The 19,583-nt window shown below is 43.6% G+C and overlaps 1 protein-coding gene across 3 annotated transcripts in view; it reads right to left on the minus strand.

Annotated features, from left to right (window-relative positions):
• The window catches only part of LOC124862730 (unconventional myosin-X-like), a 49,608-nt gene extending 31,082 nt beyond the window's left edge, over positions 1-18,526 (minus strand). The window contains exons 1-3 of one of the 3 annotated variants that reach the window (XM_047356810.1): positions 18,332-18,526; positions 17,947-18,243; positions 11,224-11,279 (exon numbers count right to left, since the gene is read on the minus strand). In XM_047356810.1, coding sequence (XP_047212766.1) covers positions 11,224-11,279; positions 17,947-18,081 — 191 coding nt within the window. In that variant the 5' untranslated portion in view covers positions 18,082-18,243; positions 18,332-18,526. Of the gene's footprint in view, positions 1-11,223; positions 11,280-17,946 lie in introns of all 3 variants that reach the window. The other 2 variants (XM_047356809.1, XM_047356811.1) reach the window with 2 other exon arrangements.
• Positions 18,527-19,583: the final 1,057 nt, after the last annotated feature.

The raw sequence follows: 19,583 nt of genomic DNA on the forward strand, positions 1-19,583 counted from the left end.
GCTGGGGAAGCACGTCTCTGACTCCCTGACCATCAGCACCGGTTCCCCCCAAGGCTGTGTTCTCTCTCCTCTGCTCTTCTCCCTGTACACCAACAGCTGCACCTCCAGTCACCAGTCTGTCAAGCTTCTGAAGTTTGCGGACGACACCACCCTGATCGGACTCATCTCTGATGGTGACGAGTCTGCGTACAGATGGGAGGTGGACCATCTGTTGGACTGGTGCAGCCAGAACAACCTTGAGCTCAACACTCTAAAGACAGTAGAGGTGGTTGTGGACTTCAGGCAGAACCCAGCCCCACCTGCCCCCATCACCCTCTGTGACTCCACAATTGACACTGTGGAATCTTTCCGCTTCCTGGGAACCATCATCTCCCAGGATCTCAAGTGGGAGCCAAACATCAGCTCCCTCATCAAGAAAGCCCAGCAGAGGATGTTCTTCCTGCGGCAGCTGAAGAAATTCAACCTGCCAAAGACTATGATGGTGCACTTCTACACAGCCATCATTGAGTCCATCCTCACCTCCTCCATCACCATCTGGTACGCCGCTGCTACAGCCAAGGATAAGGGCAGGCTGCAGCGTGTCATTCGGTCTGCTGAGAAGGTGATTGGCTGCAGTCTACTGTCGCTCCAGGAACTGTACACCTCCAGGACCCTGAAGCCGTCCGGGAAGATTCTGGCTGATCCCTCCCACCCCGGTCACAGACTCTTTGAGACTCTCCCCTCTGGCAGGAGGCTGCGGTCCATCCGGACCAAAACCTCACGCCACAAGAACAGTTTTTTCCCATCTGCCACCAGCCTGGTTAACAAAGCCCGGAAACCACCTTGACACTCTCCCTTTCCCCCATACCCCCCCTTTTTTTGCTGACAGGACACCTGTAACTCTATGCGTTACATTAACGCTCAGCATGGACTCCTGCTTTACTTGCACTGCTTTACTTGCACAATGATCACCTGCACTGTTGTATTACTCTTCCATCTTATACTGCTCTATATTTACTCTCACTCACTTAAAACTGTGCACATATATTTATATTATATTGTAGATATGTTTATACTGTTTAATTTGTACTGTATTGCACCGACTACGCCAAAACAAATTCCTTGTATGTCCAAAAACGTACTTGGCAATAAAGCTTTTCTGATTCTGATTCTGAAGATCAATACTCATGTTAACAGCTAAGCTCTTAAGGGAACATGTGACAGTCATGCTGTCCTGAACACAAGCCTCACAAATTCACACTTACCTCTGTGTGGTGATGATGGTGGCGATATGAAATTAGAAACAACGGTAGTCAGAGATTTTGATGAGTAATCGGGTCATGATTTTTAGATGGTGAAAATGCATTTTATTTGTTTTTATAGAGTCATTCTCCAAAACTGAGCCACTGAGATTGAATAATTAAATTACAGACCAAATCAACAGGTTGTGTTTGGTTTAAGAGAAAACTTATTTTCATTACTGTACCTATAAATGTTATCATTTGAAAGATTGATTAACTTGTCTGGTTCTGAATTTACAGTTGCTCAGAATTTCAAAAACTCTTCCTGGTGCTAACCAGTAGAGGTCAATACATTTGCACCGAATGGTCATGAACTGGATGAAATTAACCGCATACAAGCTTTTACCGTATATTCTAAATAGGTCATCACAGCTAATGAGCAGATTACTGACGGACTTTTCACGACCAACACTTTGTAATGGTAGTTACACACCTAAATCTAGCAATATGAACAAGCCAATGAGTTGATTAGTTTGTGACACTCACTCTGGTAATACCTTTAGAGGTGATGAGTAATTGATTTCAGTTCAGGGTCTAATCACAATGCAGAGACATTAATTAAAGTTAGAAAAGTGCCATCCTTGCTCTTGGGCTTCAGTGACCGCAGTTGAAACAAGTCCCAGAGCTTTTTAAATGCAACAACATGCAGAGTTCCAAAAATAAAAAATGCACAGATAATCTCAAACAATGATGACCTTAAACCACATACACATAATTTATATATAGAGCATTGCAAAGATATTTATACTCCTTAGAAAATTTCCACATTTTGTCTTTTTGTCCACATTTTGTCCTCTACAACCACAAACATCACTGTATTTTATTGGGCGTGTATATTAATGAAGATGGCATGTAACTTCTGAAAGTCTTTTGAGGCACGCCTCTACCAGCTTTGCACATTTAGAGATTGGGATGTTTGCAGAGGTTTTGAAAATAGTTCAAGTCCAGCCAGAATGGATGTAGAGAATCTTTGAAAAACTGTTTTTCAGTCTTGCCATAGATTCTATATTGGATATAAATTTTTACACATGAATATGTTTTGATATAACGATTCCATTTAGGGCTGAAACAATTAATCAGATTAATCGTGATTGATCGATTATTGAAAATTTAGTAATTTAGTAATTGAATAATCATTAACTGGAGTATACAGACTCTAAAACATGCCATTTGCTAAAAGAACAACCCATTCAGAGCAAAACATACATTTTGCAATCGAAAAAAATCAACAGATTAATCGGTTTGCAAAATTATTATTTGCAGCCCTAATTCCTTTGTAGGTGTGACTAGTTTAGAGTTGTTGTCTTGCTGCAAGGTGAACCTCTACCTCAGTATGAACTTTTTTGCAGCCTACAACAGCTTTTATTCCAAGATTGGCCTGCATTGAGCCCCATCCATATTCCTATGTTGTTTCACTGGCCCTGCTGAAGAAAAAGGACCAACAGTGTAAAATAATGACAACAATTTCCAGTTGATTACATGTTTAGTGTGATGTGCCATGTTATTTTTCCACACAATGTATGTTGCATGAATGAAACAAATTTTTCCTATTTGATCACATCTAACCAGAGCACTTTCTTCCACATGTTTGCCGGGGCCCCTATTAATAGATTTGCCTATCTGCAATCTGGCTCTCTGAAGTTCCAGAGTTACGATCGGCATTTTAGTTTCTCTGATTAACGCTCTCTATGTAGAGCCTGCAAATTTAGGTGAATGGCCATGTCTTGGAAGGTCTGCAGATGTGTCATACCCTTCCTGTTTTCAGATAACTGACTGAGCACTGTACCACCAGATGTCAAAAGATTGCTATATTGTTTTATAACCAAGCTCTACTTTAAACTTCTCCAATTTATCTCTCATATATTGGAGGTTACGCTGTAACTATGGTTCTGTGAATTCCTGGATGACTGCCAGTGGCAGTAAACAAAGTGGATATGTCTCCTCGTGCTCCGCGCAGGTCGAGATTAAATGTAAACAAAGTCACGCACGTGACACGTAGCCCACCTGGGCGTGCGTCTATAAGTAACACGTGGAAGGCTACGTTCGGTCTCCGGGATCTTCTGTCCTGACCGGGAGCCGCCATGGCTCCCCGTCCAGCAGACTGAGGAGCAGTGGGAACCAGACACTCATGGGCCGGCAGAAGCAATGGAAATGGGGTAAAGGCATACAGCAGGCCGGCTGGCCATGCGTTCGCTAGGGCATCCATCCCCAGTGGGGAGCTGGCCTCCACCAGGGAAAACCACAAGGGGCAATGTGTACTGCTCCTTGAGGAAAAAAGGTCGACCATGGCCCTGCCGAACCGATCCCATATCTGCCGTACAACCTGAGGATGTAGCCTCCAATCCCCAGGGGGGGAGCCTCTGTCGGGACAGACAATCGGCTACAGAGTTCCTCGTCCCCGGTAGGTGCATTGCCCTGATGGAGGCGAAGCGAGGGTAGGCCCAGGTCCACAGCCTCCGGGCCTCCCTCAGGCACCGCAGTGATCTGATCCCACCCTGGTGGTTGACATGGAACACTGCTGAGGTGCTGTCCGTCCTGACGAGCACATGCGTGCCCTCGAGAGAGGGCGAGAAGTGCCTTAGCGCCAAATAAATCGTCCTGAGCTCCAGGACATCGATGTGCAGACTTCCCTCTCGAGGCCCCTACAGCCCCTGGATGGACCTGCACTGCCACACTGCTCCCCGTCCGAGAGGTGATGCGTCCGTAGTCACCACCTCCTGTCTTGCGGGGACCGTACCGAGGGGGACGCTGCAGATATACTCTGTCCGCCAGCGATGGAGGAGCACTGCGCAGCCGGGTGTAACCCGCACCTTGACCTGCCGGTGCAACCTGGGGTCCATGTGGAGGCCCTAGATAAAGCAACCCCAGAGGAGTCAGAGCCGAGGCCGCCACCAGCATCCCCAACAGTCTCAGCCACAGTTTGACTGGGGGTGCTGCGCCCGCTCGAAAAGACTGGAGCAGGGATTGAATCCTGTCCACCCTGTCCGAAGTCGGCTGAGCCAGCATGGCCACTGAATCCAAGGCCATGTCGATAAAGACCACCTGCTAGGCCGGAATGAGAGAACCCTTCTGATGGTTCGCTGCTATCCCCAGTGCTCTGACATGGGCCAGGACCTTTGACGTCGCCCAATCCGCCCCGTCGGAGGAGGGGGCACAGATGAGCCAGTCATCCAAATATGGCAGGCACAGAGGGCTTAGGACCGCCTTCATGCACCTCGTGAAAATCCGAGTGGCTAAAGAAAGGCTGAATGGCAGGACCGAAAACTCGTAAGCCACGCCATGGAAGGCAAATCGCAGATACTTCCTGTGTCCTGGGTGGATCGGAACATGGAAGTATCCGTCCTTCAGGTCTACGGATGTAAACCACTCGCCTGGACAGATTACCCGAAGGACATCGCAGATGCGGGGCATCCGAAATGGCAGCACCTTCAAAAAGTGGTTCAGCCCCCTGAGGTCCAACACCGGCCGAAGGGAACCATCCTTCAGGAAATAGGTTGAGTAAAACCCGTCGGCCTGCGAATGTGGCGGCACCACCACTATGGCCTCCTTGTCCAGCAGAGTCTTTATTTCCTGCAGCAAGATCGCAGTTTGTGCAGGATCTGTGACGGGGATCACCCTGACCACCAATGGGGGTGGAGGCCGATGGCAGAACTGAAGCCTGTACCCTTGGGACACAGTTCTTAACACCCACGCATCCCTGCAATGGTTCTCCCAATAGGCCAGGTGCCGTTGTGAAAACCTCCCCGCCGTCAGCCTGCAGCCCTCAGGCCGCCCTCCGCCGCCTGCCTGCTTCGGCCTCTGGGGGGGGGCGCCGGCTCCTGTCCGGGCCCAACAGAGCCCCCCGAGGTGGTACCCGTTCCCCCCCCGGGCTGCAGCGAAGCTCCCGCCACAGTGCAAAATGTGCGGAAGTGCCGGTCCGAAACTGACGCTGCAGGTCCCTCCTGGGTTGCGGAGCTGGGGGTCCCATGGCCCCGCTGCGACCACCCCAAGCCTCAGGGGCCTGGCTAGACTGCCGACGGCACTCCAGTGCCCCCTCGGCCTCTGGTCCAAACAGCTGGCCCGGTACCACCGGCAGTCTCCACAAGCTCTGCCTACAGTCATCCGAGATCGGGGCCTGTGCCAACCAGACCTGGCATCGGGCGACCACCAGAGTGGACAAAAGGCGACCGAGTTCCCTGGACATGAGTCCAAAGGCCTGGAGGGCTGCGTCATTTGTGTCGCCTAGTGCTGCTCCCGCCATGCCCGGCTGCAGCATCTGGGACTGTGCCAACAGGAGGACAGAGAGGGAATTGCCAATGCGTGCCATACGAGCTGCAATGTCGTAGGCACGGCACAAAAAGTCATCCGTCACCCAACACTAGGCGCTTGGACAGCGGGCCCTCTCCCTGAGTGCCTCATCTGGGGAAAGAACCAGTGATGCGATGCAGTGATCCACAGGGGGCATGCGGTCCAGACCACGATCCCCAGGAATGTGCATGCACGCCAGGATCCATGCATCTCGACCATGGTGGGAGAAGCTTCTAGGATCCCTCCAGCAATGCTGAAGCTCTTCCAAGAAGGCCGGCGTCCGTGGCACCTTGAACGGAGGCCGCCAGTGCCCGGCAAAAAAATGGGTTTCCCATTGGCCGAGCCACAGGTGCATCATCCAGGTCGACCTTGGCCAAGGCTGCCAAAATAATTGCCCGTGGCATGGTTCCTCCCCTGGGCCAGAGCTAACTGAACTCCCGAGGGAATTACCTGAGCAATCATTTCCTCCAATACTCGGGGGATCCCCCTCCCGATCCCAAGGGTCTGGGAAGGGGTCCCCCTGGTCCTCAAGGGACTGAAACTCTGAAATGGAGGCCCTCACAGAGATTCCATCAACCTCCAGGTCCTCCCCCAACTCCGAAGCTGCTGCTGCTTGGAAGGCAGTCGTGGGTTCTGGGGCCTTGAGTAGAGCCTTGAGCTGCTCCACCTCGGCCCTCAAAGAGTCCACTTCCTGCCGAGATGGGCGCTCCAGCCGAGGCCTCTTCCTCCGTGGGCCGCGGTGTCCCTCCGCTGGTGCATCCCCCCACCTCCCGGAACACGGTTGAGGCATCCCTGAGGGTGGCAGCTCGGCCGCGAAGAGGAGATTCTCTACCTGACGAAGCCTGTTCTCTCTGACAGGCAACGGCAAAATGCTCCAGTTCATGCATGAGTCCATCAGAGCCTCCCTGAGATGACCCATGCCCAGGCATTTGGGGCACAGATCATGTCCGTCCTCTACCTAGAGAGAGACCCCACACAAAGCGCCCGCCATCAACCCGATCACAGACGTGGGAAATGCAGGCAGGCACCAGGCAAACTGAGCGAGGACTTCAATAAAACTGAAGAACGCAATCAGAGGCCTCTATTTAATTACACTGCTTTCCTGTACAGACACGAGCCAGGCAATCCGAGCGAGAACTGTGCAGCACAGAACGCGGTCAGAACATCCAGCTTCCACTCACCTGAAAACTGCAGCTGTCTGCTCCTCCCCACCCGGTCTCAACAGGGGAAAAGAAGCGCCAGCACCAAGCTTCCAGCTACTAGAATGAACAAAGAAACAGAGAAACGTCCACCATAGCCTTAGAGGGCTACAAAGAGCACTGCGACGAAAAAGTCACAGGCAGGATGACGCCGTATCACACCAACCGTGTGCTTACCTCTCTTACACCTGCAATACCCAATAAGCGCAGAAACACGGACTTATAGGAGCGACCAACCTGCGAAACACGCGATGGTCGACAGCGAGAAGATCAAAGAGACCGAACGTAGCCTTCCACGTGCTACTTATAGACACACGCCCAGGTGGGCTACGTGTCACGTGTGTGACTTTGTTTACATTTAATCTCGACCTGCGCGGAGCGCAAGGAGACATATCCACTTAGTTTAACGCTACTGGCAGTCAGGAAGGAATGAAACAGAGCTGGTGTTTTCCTTGGTCTATATGATGCTGTTTGTTCACTGAGGTTCTATAATAAACCTCTGAGGCCTTGACAGAAGAGCTGGATTCAAACTGAGATTAAATTACAAACCGATGCATTTATCCATTAAGTGATTTATGAAGGCACTTTCTTGAACTTAATTTTATTTAGGGGTATTACAACAAAATGTACTGAAAACTATCAAGGACAAATGACCAACTGCAGACACATTTATTTTAATATAGTGTGTTTTGCTCTAAAAATCACTTATCTTGGTAGAGATGCATCTCTTTCCCTATCCATTCTGTCTCCCTTCCTCCAGCAGAGCAGGGGCTGGCGCAATAAGCCTATGCTTGAAACTGGGATGGTGGGAAAATGGGAATGTGGTGATTAAGATTGGGACTATATGACCTCCCAGCTAAAAATACACTGTTTACTTAAGACCACTGCCAAGAAATTCTGGACTACGCAGAAAGGGGAGAGGAAGAAAAAAAAAAGAGTCATGTTTTGAGACCAGAGGCAGAGGGGTGTGTGACAGGAAGTCTGAGTTAGTGAGTCAAGAAGTGTGTTCTGTCAGCAAGAAACTTTACAATACAGACAAAAAGCTTTTAGACTAAATGAAGCCAGTGTGACGCAAAAAATTCATGATAAAAACTGAATTAAAAACAGCCATACTGTATATACTAAAATAGTAAAAACATGTCCAACAGGAAGAGACACATTCAAAGCAGACTGATACAAGAAGCACACACCTATGACTTCCATGCAAACGCTTGTTTTGTGCAAACACCATAGAGCATTCACTGACATGAAATAGTTTTTTTTCTTTCAAAACCATATACCAAACCCCGATAAAGAAAAATAACCTTTTGACAATTAAGAGTTGCCAAAAAAGGACAAAATGAGATAAACACACTGCAGATGAAACAATCTATCAGAAATATAGTCTTCAGATATCCATTTTCATCAGGGTAAAGTCAGTACTCTGCCTTGGCTAAGCCATGAGAAGGAACTTGAAAGAAAGGTAAGTAAAGTTAGGATGAATAAAAAGTAGTCATGATGAAAGACAAATATGAGTGTGAGTAAGATCCCAAAATAGAGACTGTGCACTGGCTGCCTCAAGATAAGCCAACAAAACACTCACCCAAACTTTAAAAAAAATTGTTCTCTGTAAACATATCAAATTAGTTTGGTTTACATTTTAGAACAAGACCAAAAAGTAAGACCAATCAGACACAATTTCTATTCTTAGATTTCATCTTTCAGGCTTTTGTTTTCATTTATATAAGAAAACAAAGTTAGGATTTAATGAAATCTGCCGTTTCCCTAGACAATTGTTTACTATGTTGGATCACCAAACTGGATAAAGCTGAAGATTTTGCACCTAGATTTGAATCTTAATCTGCATCTGAAAAATACTGGACTGGATAGGACAGACCAGAACTGTACTGCACAGGTTTGAACAGGACTAGAGTGGAACTGGATTTATTTAAACAGACTTCCATTGGACTGGATAAATGGGCATTTGAATGACTTGAATTAGACTGGACAGTGTTTGAACTGATGCTGATTTGAACACCATTGAGTCATCTGGAATGCAATGTTTTGGGTTGTACTGACTTGAATTGAAGGGAACTAACCTGAAAGTGAATAACGCTGGACAGGTTTGGATTAGACTGTCCTAAAAGGGTCTGCACTCAAATTGGATTGGACAAGGCTGTGATGGTTTGGGCTGGATTGGACAAGTGAGGCCTGGACTACACTGAAATAAAATATATTTGAATGGATTGAATTGGACTAAACAGATCTGGATTGAACTCTGTTGAGAGAGCACAGCTCAACTCAATTGAAATGGACTGTGGTGATTTGGCATGGACTCAACTTGGTTCTCTTAATTTAGACTGAATCACACAGAATTGGACATGTCTAGTAAAGTGCCTTGAGGTGACCTTTGTAGTGAATTGGCACTGTATAAGTAAATAGACTGAATTGAAAACAAACACTTATGAATTTGGGCAAACATTACAATCAATATGTTAGAAGTTGCCATAGACGTTCTTTGACGAGGTTTGTTATTTCAAGCAGCTCTTGGTACATTGATTAATGAAAATAAGGATTAGCTGCAGCATTAAAATATTTTATAAATCTAAGAATAACATTCTGTCATTGCTAAAGACATGCTCTTGTTCATGTTTGGGATTTGTTGTTTGTTCAGAAAACCAAAAAAACAAACCAATAGGTTTTATGTTACATTTTTGCACAGCAACACAATTTGTGATAATTTAGTTCAGTATATCAAACTTAGTTTTAATTTAAAATTGGCAATATTTTACTCTACAACAAAGATTATACATTTTAAGTAGTTATTTCCAATGAGATTTCCACTTGAAAGTTCCACTCATGATTAGTTTTAGAAAAGTAAAACTATACCTAACCTGCTTTGCCTGTTAAGCTGGACTTAAATAAATGAACAAGGCACCACTAGTTTCATTACAAAGTTGACGACCTATCAGAGCTTTACTTGTCATTTCCTTAATACAGCTGAACGTCTGGGCGTGTCCTCCTATTGGTCAGGTAATGACCAAGTGATACATTCTAACCTCGCCTCTCCTGATTACAGCCAGGCTCTTAACACACTCAAAACCAGTTGTTAATTATGCTGTCGCCCAAGGCCACTGCCACTACACTCTAGAAATGACATGTACACATCTAAGCCACGCCTCCACAGGGAGTGATAAAGGTACAGGACTGAGTCACATAGTCTTTACTTCTTCCTTTCAGGTTTTTTTCCCTTCAAATCTCCAGACACACCAGGTCATGTGTGTCAGTCAGTCATTTTCTACCGCTTATTCCATAGTGGGTCGCGGGGGAGCTGGTGCCTATCTCCAGCAGTCTATGGGCGAGAGGCAGGGTACACCCTGGACAAGTCGCCAGTCCATCGCAGGGCAACACACAAACAACCATGCACACACTCATTCATTCATACACCTAAGGGCAATTTAGAGTGACCAATTAACCTAACAGGCATGTCTTTGGACTGTGGGAGGAAGCCGGAGTACTCGGTGAGAACCCACGCATGCACAGGGAGAACATGCAAACTCCATGCAGAAAGACCCCTGGTTGGGAATCGCCAATTGTAACATTTAAATATGCCATCATATATTCTGAACCATTGGTTGCTGTCTTGATGAAGGTGAACCTCAGTGTCTGAAGTGTCCCCACAGACATAGGTGGAAATCACAGGGGGATTTTTGCCCCCCCCCAATCTGGCAAAAATGTAGCTTGGTCCCCCCATTAAATCATTACAGGAATCTGTATATTGAAACATGGAAACATGACATCCATCTAAGAAAAAGAATAATGTGCCCCCCCCCCGTCTTCCACATATTTATTGAGTCCTCCATGTGGCTTGTAGTAAAATTGACTCCTTATGGCTGCCTTTCAACCATGGTTTTCTTTTTTTTAAATATACTACTAACAGCTGTCATTTCAATAGATTTTCCTAGCTGATGTGTGGATCTCTGCAGCTCTTCAAGAGTTACCATGACATTTTTTAGGGGTATTTAGAATACAGAATGTTAGAGACATACCAAACTTCAGATGTGTATTTGTTTCCCTCTCCTTCACATTAGAAATAGGAATGTGAAAAAGTTCAAAGGGGATGAACTGTTTTTAAAGACTCTGTATTATTTGTTTGATGTATTTTCCAGTTACACTTTGGGTCAAAAGCCTTAAAACTCTCAAAGTGATTGAAATTATTGATATGAAAGTCAGAAAAAAATGTTATAAATCACTATCATGTCAATTCAATATGACATAAATGTACCCCAAATAATATGTAATATGTACCTCATGAGATGCTGTAGAGGAAGTGAAAAATGGTACTGAAAAATAGGCCTGGCCCTGGATAAATGAAGAAATTCCCAAGCACTTAGGGGAAGTAGGGAAGTATACAAGTAAAAAGAGGAAACTATTACTTCCGAAAAAAATTTTGGAAGAAATTGTTTCCCTTTTCTTACCCGTTTGTTCCATTGGCTGCACAAGTAGGCTGAGAAACTGTCACCTCAGTTGGGGTCTGTCAACAGAAGACAGAGAGAAAATGTGTAAACAGATACAAAAGTCACACTTTCCTTGGAAATTATCCACAGGTTGGAGTGATTCCTGAATAGTTTGCCTTCAGAGGCCATGCTACAGCAGCTCATGCAGTTGTTTCTGGCAGTCTTAGCACGTAACTGCACTGTTCCTGTAATGCTTGGCTTGCACTTGCTAGGTGTATGCTTGTGAAGAGAAATATAGCATGCAAAACAGGCTAATTTAGTGTAAGAGCTAAGAACAGAGGGGTCTTTTGTGCTACGGCTGCTTGCTCCCCAATCTTCACACCCAAGAATGCGTTAATTCAGACTGGTCATTTCTTCCTAATTTGAAAGTGCAAAACAGAAACAGTTGCCTTAATGTTTTAAGGGGGAGGCAGCATTAGATCTATATAAACAGTTAAAGTTACTGGTACAACGATGATAATTAAGTGAAATCAAAGCTACAAATCAGCAAGGCGCCTATTTATTCTAACCTGCATAAAGTCATTCTAAGAAGTCGGCACTAAGTGAACTTTGAAATAGGCCTATCCTATGACTAAATAGCATTACTACTGCTAGATATTAAAAACTAAATGTCATTGATTGAACAATGAATGTCTTTATTCCAAATCTCCTTCACTAAACCGAGGGTAGGAGAGGATGTTTCCATTCAAAGTGATTCTGCTCCTAAAGTTTTAACCTGACCTTGGAAAACCCCATCAGACATCAGAGCCTGCCAGTGTGCAGCTTGGACCAATTTCCCAGTGTGCAAAGCAACATTGTGTGTTCCCGCGGACTGACTTTTTGTCTCTGCAAACCACGGCCTTGAGCTAGCTCCTGCGGCTGCCACGGCCCAAACTCAGGCCTACCTGAAACATTATCCAGGTCAGCTCTGGGCCCCTCACTGTTCACACACCACACTTTACTACTGGGCAAACTGTCCTACGTTTACCTATGTCACCACAGAAACCTACCGCTTCTTTTTGGGTGCTTCAAAAATAAGAAAGTAAACATATTCAGCAATTTTAGAGGCTGGTATTGAATCTAAATATACTTTTAAAGCTGATGGGTTCTGGGGCAAATGAGGAAATGATTAGGGTTTGTATAATGACACTTCATTAATGTTTAACCCAAAGGAGGTACTGTAAATGCCAAACCAGACAAGCAAGAATAACTGAACACTGTTGGTGACTTATGAATGGAAGATAGTATGTAATTCTCTGCCCCTGCTTGTTGCCATACAGCAACAGATTTAGACAAGCAAACAGCCGCAAAGAACAGAACTCTATGGTGAGAAGAAAAACAATTCAAAATTAAGAACATCAGGGACTGACAAGCTGTAATTTCAGAATACAAACAGTAGATCATCAACAATCTAGTGGCTAAAGACAGTTTTTTTTTTGAGCCAGCCTTCACAAAACATGACAATTTACAGGAAGAAAACTGTCCAATAGAGTTAATGTACAGTGGGATGCGGAACAAAGATAGCGTGCAATGCAGAGCCTTTGCAAAAAAGAAAAAAGAGAAAAAATCTCCCTTTTGGACAAGCAAAGGATGAATCACTCCAGACCAGAGCAGTGTGTAAAGGAAAAGCGGGAAAGATGCCCTGATGTGTTCATTTCGTGGCTTACTTCCGCTCTTGCTTTCCACAGTCTACTCTCTTGCTCTCTTTATCTTTCCCTTCAGCTCTCCTGGGAGGCTGAGTAACCAGGAGGAAATGCTTGGGCTCTGCTAGTGTCGGCCTGAAGACCAGATGTGTGGCCTAGAGGTGGTAAAGCAGAGACGCAACGGAAACCAAATATAAACCAGCGTACCAGGACACCTCTGAAGGCAGAGGGCAGTTTTGATGGTTAATGGGATCCACTCTCTTTAAGACTAGATGGCACCAAAAACAAGATGTGCGGCGATGTTCCAATTCACACTCACAACTGCCAAAGCCAACACACTGAGTGGTGGTAGTTTATTGGTGAAAGTGACTAAACATTACATAGAACTGAGCAAAAGGAGTTTTAAAGATGGAAAGAAAAGTGAATGATAAACATCGTGTCCAAAAGACTGCCAAGTTGTCCCAACAGTGGAAGCATTCAGCTCACTGGGTCTATTTGGGCAGCTGCTGAGGAGCTGTTTCTTTGAAATGAGGACTGTAAACATGAAGAGGAAAGGTTGTGACATGGCCTTCTGCTCTTAAGGACCAAAACTTCACAAGCTCTGACTCATAGTTCCATCCCCAGAGACTGAAGAAAACTGGCATGTATGGCCTTGGTACTGGGAATGCCACTGATCAAGGCATCCCCTGGCAGCATCGTGGCAAACTATGGCGGTTGCGGTGAGGATTTTGAAAGTCTTGAGGGGAGGGACTCCACCAGTTTTGTGGGTCATTGTGGTCATTCCTGGAGAAAGGCCAACACAATGTAGTATTTCCATCTTGTGAAGGCAGAAGAGGAACATATAAACACACACACACCAATGTTACAGCAAGGATACTATCTTGCTACCAAAAATTAACTCTAACAGCCCCATCAAACTATTGCAAAGGTGTCTTTTATTTAAATGGTGTAGGAAGACATAACGCCACAGTGAAATGTGTAGACAAGTTGATCACCAGATAAGTCAGGTGACCATAGATGTTTTGGGACTGTCAGAAAATTTCAGCCCATTTGCGCCTCGGGCCCAAAACATCATGTACATCGCACATGTGCTCCTCCACCTCTACAGAAATGGCACAAATGCAACACGTAAATCACAGCAAGGCAAATAACATTCCTTAATTTCCTCCCTAGTCTATGCAGATGCGTCACTCACCTCAGGTTGCTTTAAGCTGGAAGTGAAATGGACAGCCTCACCTACTGTCGGACTAATTTGGCTAATGATCATTTGACTACTCATAGAGAATTAATATTTCATTCCAAGGCAGTCAGTTAATTCTTTGAAACAAAAAAAATTAACCAGCCTTTTGTGATGAGTAATGTACCCGGTCCAGACAACAGAATACTGAATTCTGTATTACTGATCCCAAAAAACAAGCACTATTCAGAAAGGGAGCACATCAAAAGTGATACACATACTGTAAAGACGAGACAAAACATTATGTTCTGTCAGCATACATGGCAAGAAAGTAGACTTACAACATTACAGCAGCATTAGCTTTGGATTGTATGAAGCTCCTCCTTGGTAAATATTAAGAATTCACATCTAGATCTACCCAGCTCACTCTGTTAACACATTTAAAGGACAACTGATAGCAACAACTCAAAATTACATGTCAGTATATTGCCTTAGAGTGGGTATCTAATTACTGGCAAAGGACTGGATCTTGATAAAGAGTTACAATGTTTACCACAAACCAGTTACACAAATCAAGGGGAAGCAGTGTTTGCTTAAATTGGTCACATCGTTGAAAGCATCCAAAATGCAATAATAAGTAACTCCTTTATAATTTGACGTATTTATCGTAAGCTTTGCTGGCCTGAGTAGTTCACTGGTTTGATTACTTGGCAAAAGAGCTTCAGTTCTGATGGTAAAGTGGTCCTTTCTATTAAGATGTAATCTGATAAACTGAACACGCCACATGACAGACGACAAAGATATACATCACTAAGATTAGCATTTTATGTCCCACAGTAAGTCACTTTATATTCATGAATCTTTCTGACTATAAATCATTGTGGGGGGTCTAATTGAGGATGGAACATGGGACAATCAAAAGACAAAGAAAAGGCTCATAAATCAGAGATGGCCCTTTATAAAAGAGCATCACCATTGTCAACATACAGACAAGATCTTCCAGCAGAACAAAAACTAAATTTGAACAGTAATTGCACAGTAATGGTAGGCAACATAACACTGGTCATTTTTTCATAGACATCTTTAGCACAGACTGCTTTGACTACCTACATTTTATGTTAATGTAGAAGAAATGAATTCAGTGGAATTAGGCATTTATGCAGGATTTAAATCCTACACTGAGGGGTTTTATTTCTACTAAATCAAGCCAATTCTTCTTATTTCTAACATAATTCACTCACAGATTTGCAGTCATAAATGCAATCTAATCAATAAACAATCTCCTGAGAAAGAATATGCTGTTATTGTTATGCTTTATGTAAATAAACTAGATTGAGGTATACACACTAGATCAGACCACACATCATTCTGTTTAAGCTCAAAAATCTAAAACTTGTCTAAGATCAGTCATCTAATAGCTACTGTTCTCAACCAACCAGTCTACAATCCAACAAACATTAATCCAATGCTCTTGTGAGAAGCTGAGGTTGCATTTTAATGAGAGATCTGGGAAAATTACAAAGTATCTGTTATGATGAGTTTAGGAGACTGCAAGGATCTGGTATTGATTCCACATATGGGGCACAGTTGAGTCATACTATGTTCAGTTGGCTACCAAGGGCCAGCCAAATGGCATGCTAAAAGGGAGGCAAGGTGGGCTAACCATCAACACCTTACCAAGCAACAGATGTTGCCCTTATCTAGGGGTTGCTGGCACAGTTAAGACTTCTGTTGAGCCAATAACTGTGTAAACTGTGTAAATCTGCTCCAAACGTTTTCATGCAAATATCTATAGTGCCATGCTGGTTGCTTGCAAGCACACAAAGAGGCCAATAAACAGAAAAGCAGGATATATCAAAGCGGTAGAGGCCTCATTACAGCACTAAATACCTACAGTGTGCCCATAATATAACTGAATTTTATATATATGATTGATCGAGTGAGAATAATAAGTCAGAAAGCACAAAATTCTGACAAATACTTCAGGGCGGATTTTTCTAAGGCACTGTACATAAAGAGATACATTCAAACAAAAAGAGCCAACCTCACTGCAAGGCAACAATGCCCCTCACAAGTGGGCGGACAATGCTGAACTCTCTGCGCCGGATCAGATGACTAGCATTACAGAGAGGAGACAAGGCCGTAGTCTTATTTGCAACTGAACGGATGGAGACCAAGCACACAAGCCCAGTTCAACTGAGTTTTATAGCTTGCATCAGAGCACGTGCGAGTGGGATTGCTCAATGTTGCACAAGTCTCGGAGACGGTGCAAACCTGAACGCCAAACTGAGCAACAGCATGTTTTTTTTACTCCAACAAAAAAACCATAAAGACCGCACTGAGGGAGTACTGACTATTACCACAAAATTAACAATGAACATGCAGTTAAACCTCTATATTCTCATGTCAGAGCAGCATTACCAGTAGTGATATCATGTGGAATGTTTGGTACAATGAAAAGCATCCTCAGTTTTCAGCTCACTTCATGAAATCAGGTTTGAATAAGATTTACAGTTTTTAATTTTCATAAAAATGTAAAACAAATACTAGGGTTGCACAAAACATAACTACAATCATCACAACAGCAATGTGTGTGATATAGTCACACAGGGCTACTTTGATGCAATATTTGGAAGGCTCTTATATTTCATTATATTATATGCTCTGCTGGCCAAAAGCATACTTGGCCATCTGGATGTACTTTCATTGTCTTTTATGCCCACAGGTGATGTTAGATCTGTGTGGTCAAGATACTAAATCTCAACCGCATTGGTGGGGTCATCATCATGATAAGAAATGTGAGGGTAAATTTGTAATAATCGCAATTAATATTGTCCTTACAATATTCAACAGTAACAATGCAATTTATTCCCTTCCTAATTCCATGCAGCCCTGACAAAAACCTAACCTTGTCTGAATGCTTTTATTGAAAACGGAAATGCAGCGCTTATATCTACTGCTACTAAAATAATGCAAATATTTATCTGTTATTGTGATGTTCAAAAATAAACTTAAGGAAAATAGCTGAAGACCACAATTCTGTGTTTTTCAAATTCTTATTTGCAAAATATCTTTCTTGCTAGAATTAAGAACGAGGTCAATCGCAGCTGTTATTTTGATTCCAAAAATCAACGATTAAATCGCAACTGCATATTTTGTTAGTACTGTGCAGCCCTGACTCACACCGTGAGCCCTTTTTTATTACCACAAATGCTTCCAAGCAGCCCAATTTGTATTTGTTGAAAGTGAGGAAAACTGTGACCACCCTCTTTTAGCCAGCTGACTAGCAGAGCACAGCCAACAGCTGGGGGAGGGGGAGCACTGTTACTGTATGTGCAATCCTTTAATTTTTCTTCACAGCCTCCCATATAAATCACTGCAAAACACAGGAATGATGTGATAGAAAACATTTAGGCAGTTCTGAAGTCATAATTTTGGTATTCTTTAATGCTGGTAACCACCCCATGCCTTGTGCATATAAACCACACGTCCATTGATCTGTTGCATTCATACAGCCACCACATAAGTTTTATCCTTAATCTTAAAATGCATTAACATTAGTATAAAGTTTAACTTAGATTTTTTTTTAAATAGTTTTTTGTATGCTCTGAAAATTATGCTAACATACCTAACAAAATGAGGACAAAACGCTGCTTTTCTCATCACATCTTGAAATTACCATGTACCTTTTAGGAATGATGAATTTCAGGCAAGCAAATCTTTTGAAATATCCCCCAAATTATATTTTGAAAAAAAAAAAAAAATCAAGAAATTAATAGTAAAAAAAAAAAAAAACACAAATAAAAAGAAATCAGAAATGGTATCATCATTCATGCACACGAAGTATTAAAATAGACCCGGTAGAGATTTTTTTGTTTGTTTTACCCGTCCATTGGGAGTCAAGTCCTCCTTGTTGCGCAACTCAAAAGACTCTTCCTCCTCTTTCTCCCCATAGTCCAGTCCCAGCAAACTGAAGCCCTGCCGGCAGCACAAAAACCAACAAACCCCTTGCACAGGCATTCAAATGCGGTTAAGTGTGTCGTTTTCTGCTCTCCAGGTCGGTAGATTCAACGTTCACGCCACAAGTGACTCCAGAGGTTACGTGTGAGCAGACGGCGTGCACTCTCCATAGAGATCCAGCGAAGAAGGTGGGGGGAAGCATATAAGCTTATTCTCCCCGTTCTGGTTTACAAAATAAAATAAAATATTTAGAGTCTATATATTTTAGCAGTCATAGTCCAACAGGGAAGTGATTCAAGGAATCTATCACCTTCCCTCACGATTCCAGCTGCTTTATCCAAGGCACTGTTTAAACTTCATAATTCCAAAGCGAATCAAAAGAAAAATTACTTAAATCCTCCTCCGCCGCTGTTAGGTTTAAACTACGACAGCTTCCTCAGCATCTTCTACGTACATTAGTTAGTGGCGTGAAGGAACACCTCTGCTCGACACTGACTGACTTCAGAGTTTGAACAAAAGCGTGCAGCAGCTGGGTCAGGATGGTGTGGAGACATAAACCACGCCCATTGACCTGAACTCTAGCGTGCGAATGGCTGAGAAGAGACACTCCCTGCGAAACCACGCCCCCTGTACGCCCCTAACGACTTATGACAGCAATCGCATCATCAGGAAAAAAAATTTCCCCTGAATAAAGTAAGAATCCGTTGTCACTGCACTATCTACACAGGGCCTGTGTTTTTCTTGTTATGTAGTGATATAGCTTTAGTTAAATCTGTTTCTTCAAGTCCTTCAAGATTGGTTTGTCCAGTACATCTCACAGATGCTTTTTTAGGTTGGGATCTGAGGGAAATGAGAGACCAAATCTACAGAGATGATATTGATCACTGCAGAATGGGAACACCCCACAAGAGCTGCAGTTTTGGAGATAATCTGACCTACTCATCTAGCCGTCCCAATGTGGTCCCTGTCAAACCTACTTAAATCCTTTTGGCTGCCCAGTGTCCTTCTAAGACACATAAACAAAATATTCACTTTTTGTCTGATTTTTCCCACCCATTTGCGAGCGATGCTAAAGAGACAATTAGGGTTAATGATTTCACCTGTTAGTGGTCCCAGTGTTATGCTTGATTTGTGTATATTGTGCAGCGTGTGTTTAAAGAAATAAGGAAAGTGAACAGGTAGATGGAAAAAGGTGTCCTCCAACATATGAGCAATAGAACTCCTGTAAGAAAGAGGAAAGAAATCCTGAAAACATCTATAAACTGATTTTTCAGAATGATGTTTTTTCATTAAAATAACTAAATAAATTTTCAAACCTATCTTTCAAATTGTGGTTTTTCTTGTTTTTAAAAGGTTTAGAGACTGAAATGGGAACAAGGAAAGAGTGTGTTGACCTAAGGAATCCACAGATTTGCAACATATAGGGTAATTTAGGCTTTGTTATAATAAGTGAACAAAGCCAACACAGTGATGGAACACAAACCGAAGATTACTGAAGCATGGTGAATGCCAAAGTGGAACCGCAGATTTACAGGCAAACAAAGCTGCCAAATTGTTTCTGC

Source organism: Girardinichthys multiradiatus, chromosome X, assembly GCF_021462225.1.
Source record: "Girardinichthys multiradiatus isolate DD_20200921_A chromosome X, DD_fGirMul_XY1, whole genome shotgun sequence".
Taxonomy (NCBI): Eukaryota; Metazoa; Chordata; class Actinopteri; order Cyprinodontiformes; family Goodeidae; genus Girardinichthys; species Girardinichthys multiradiatus.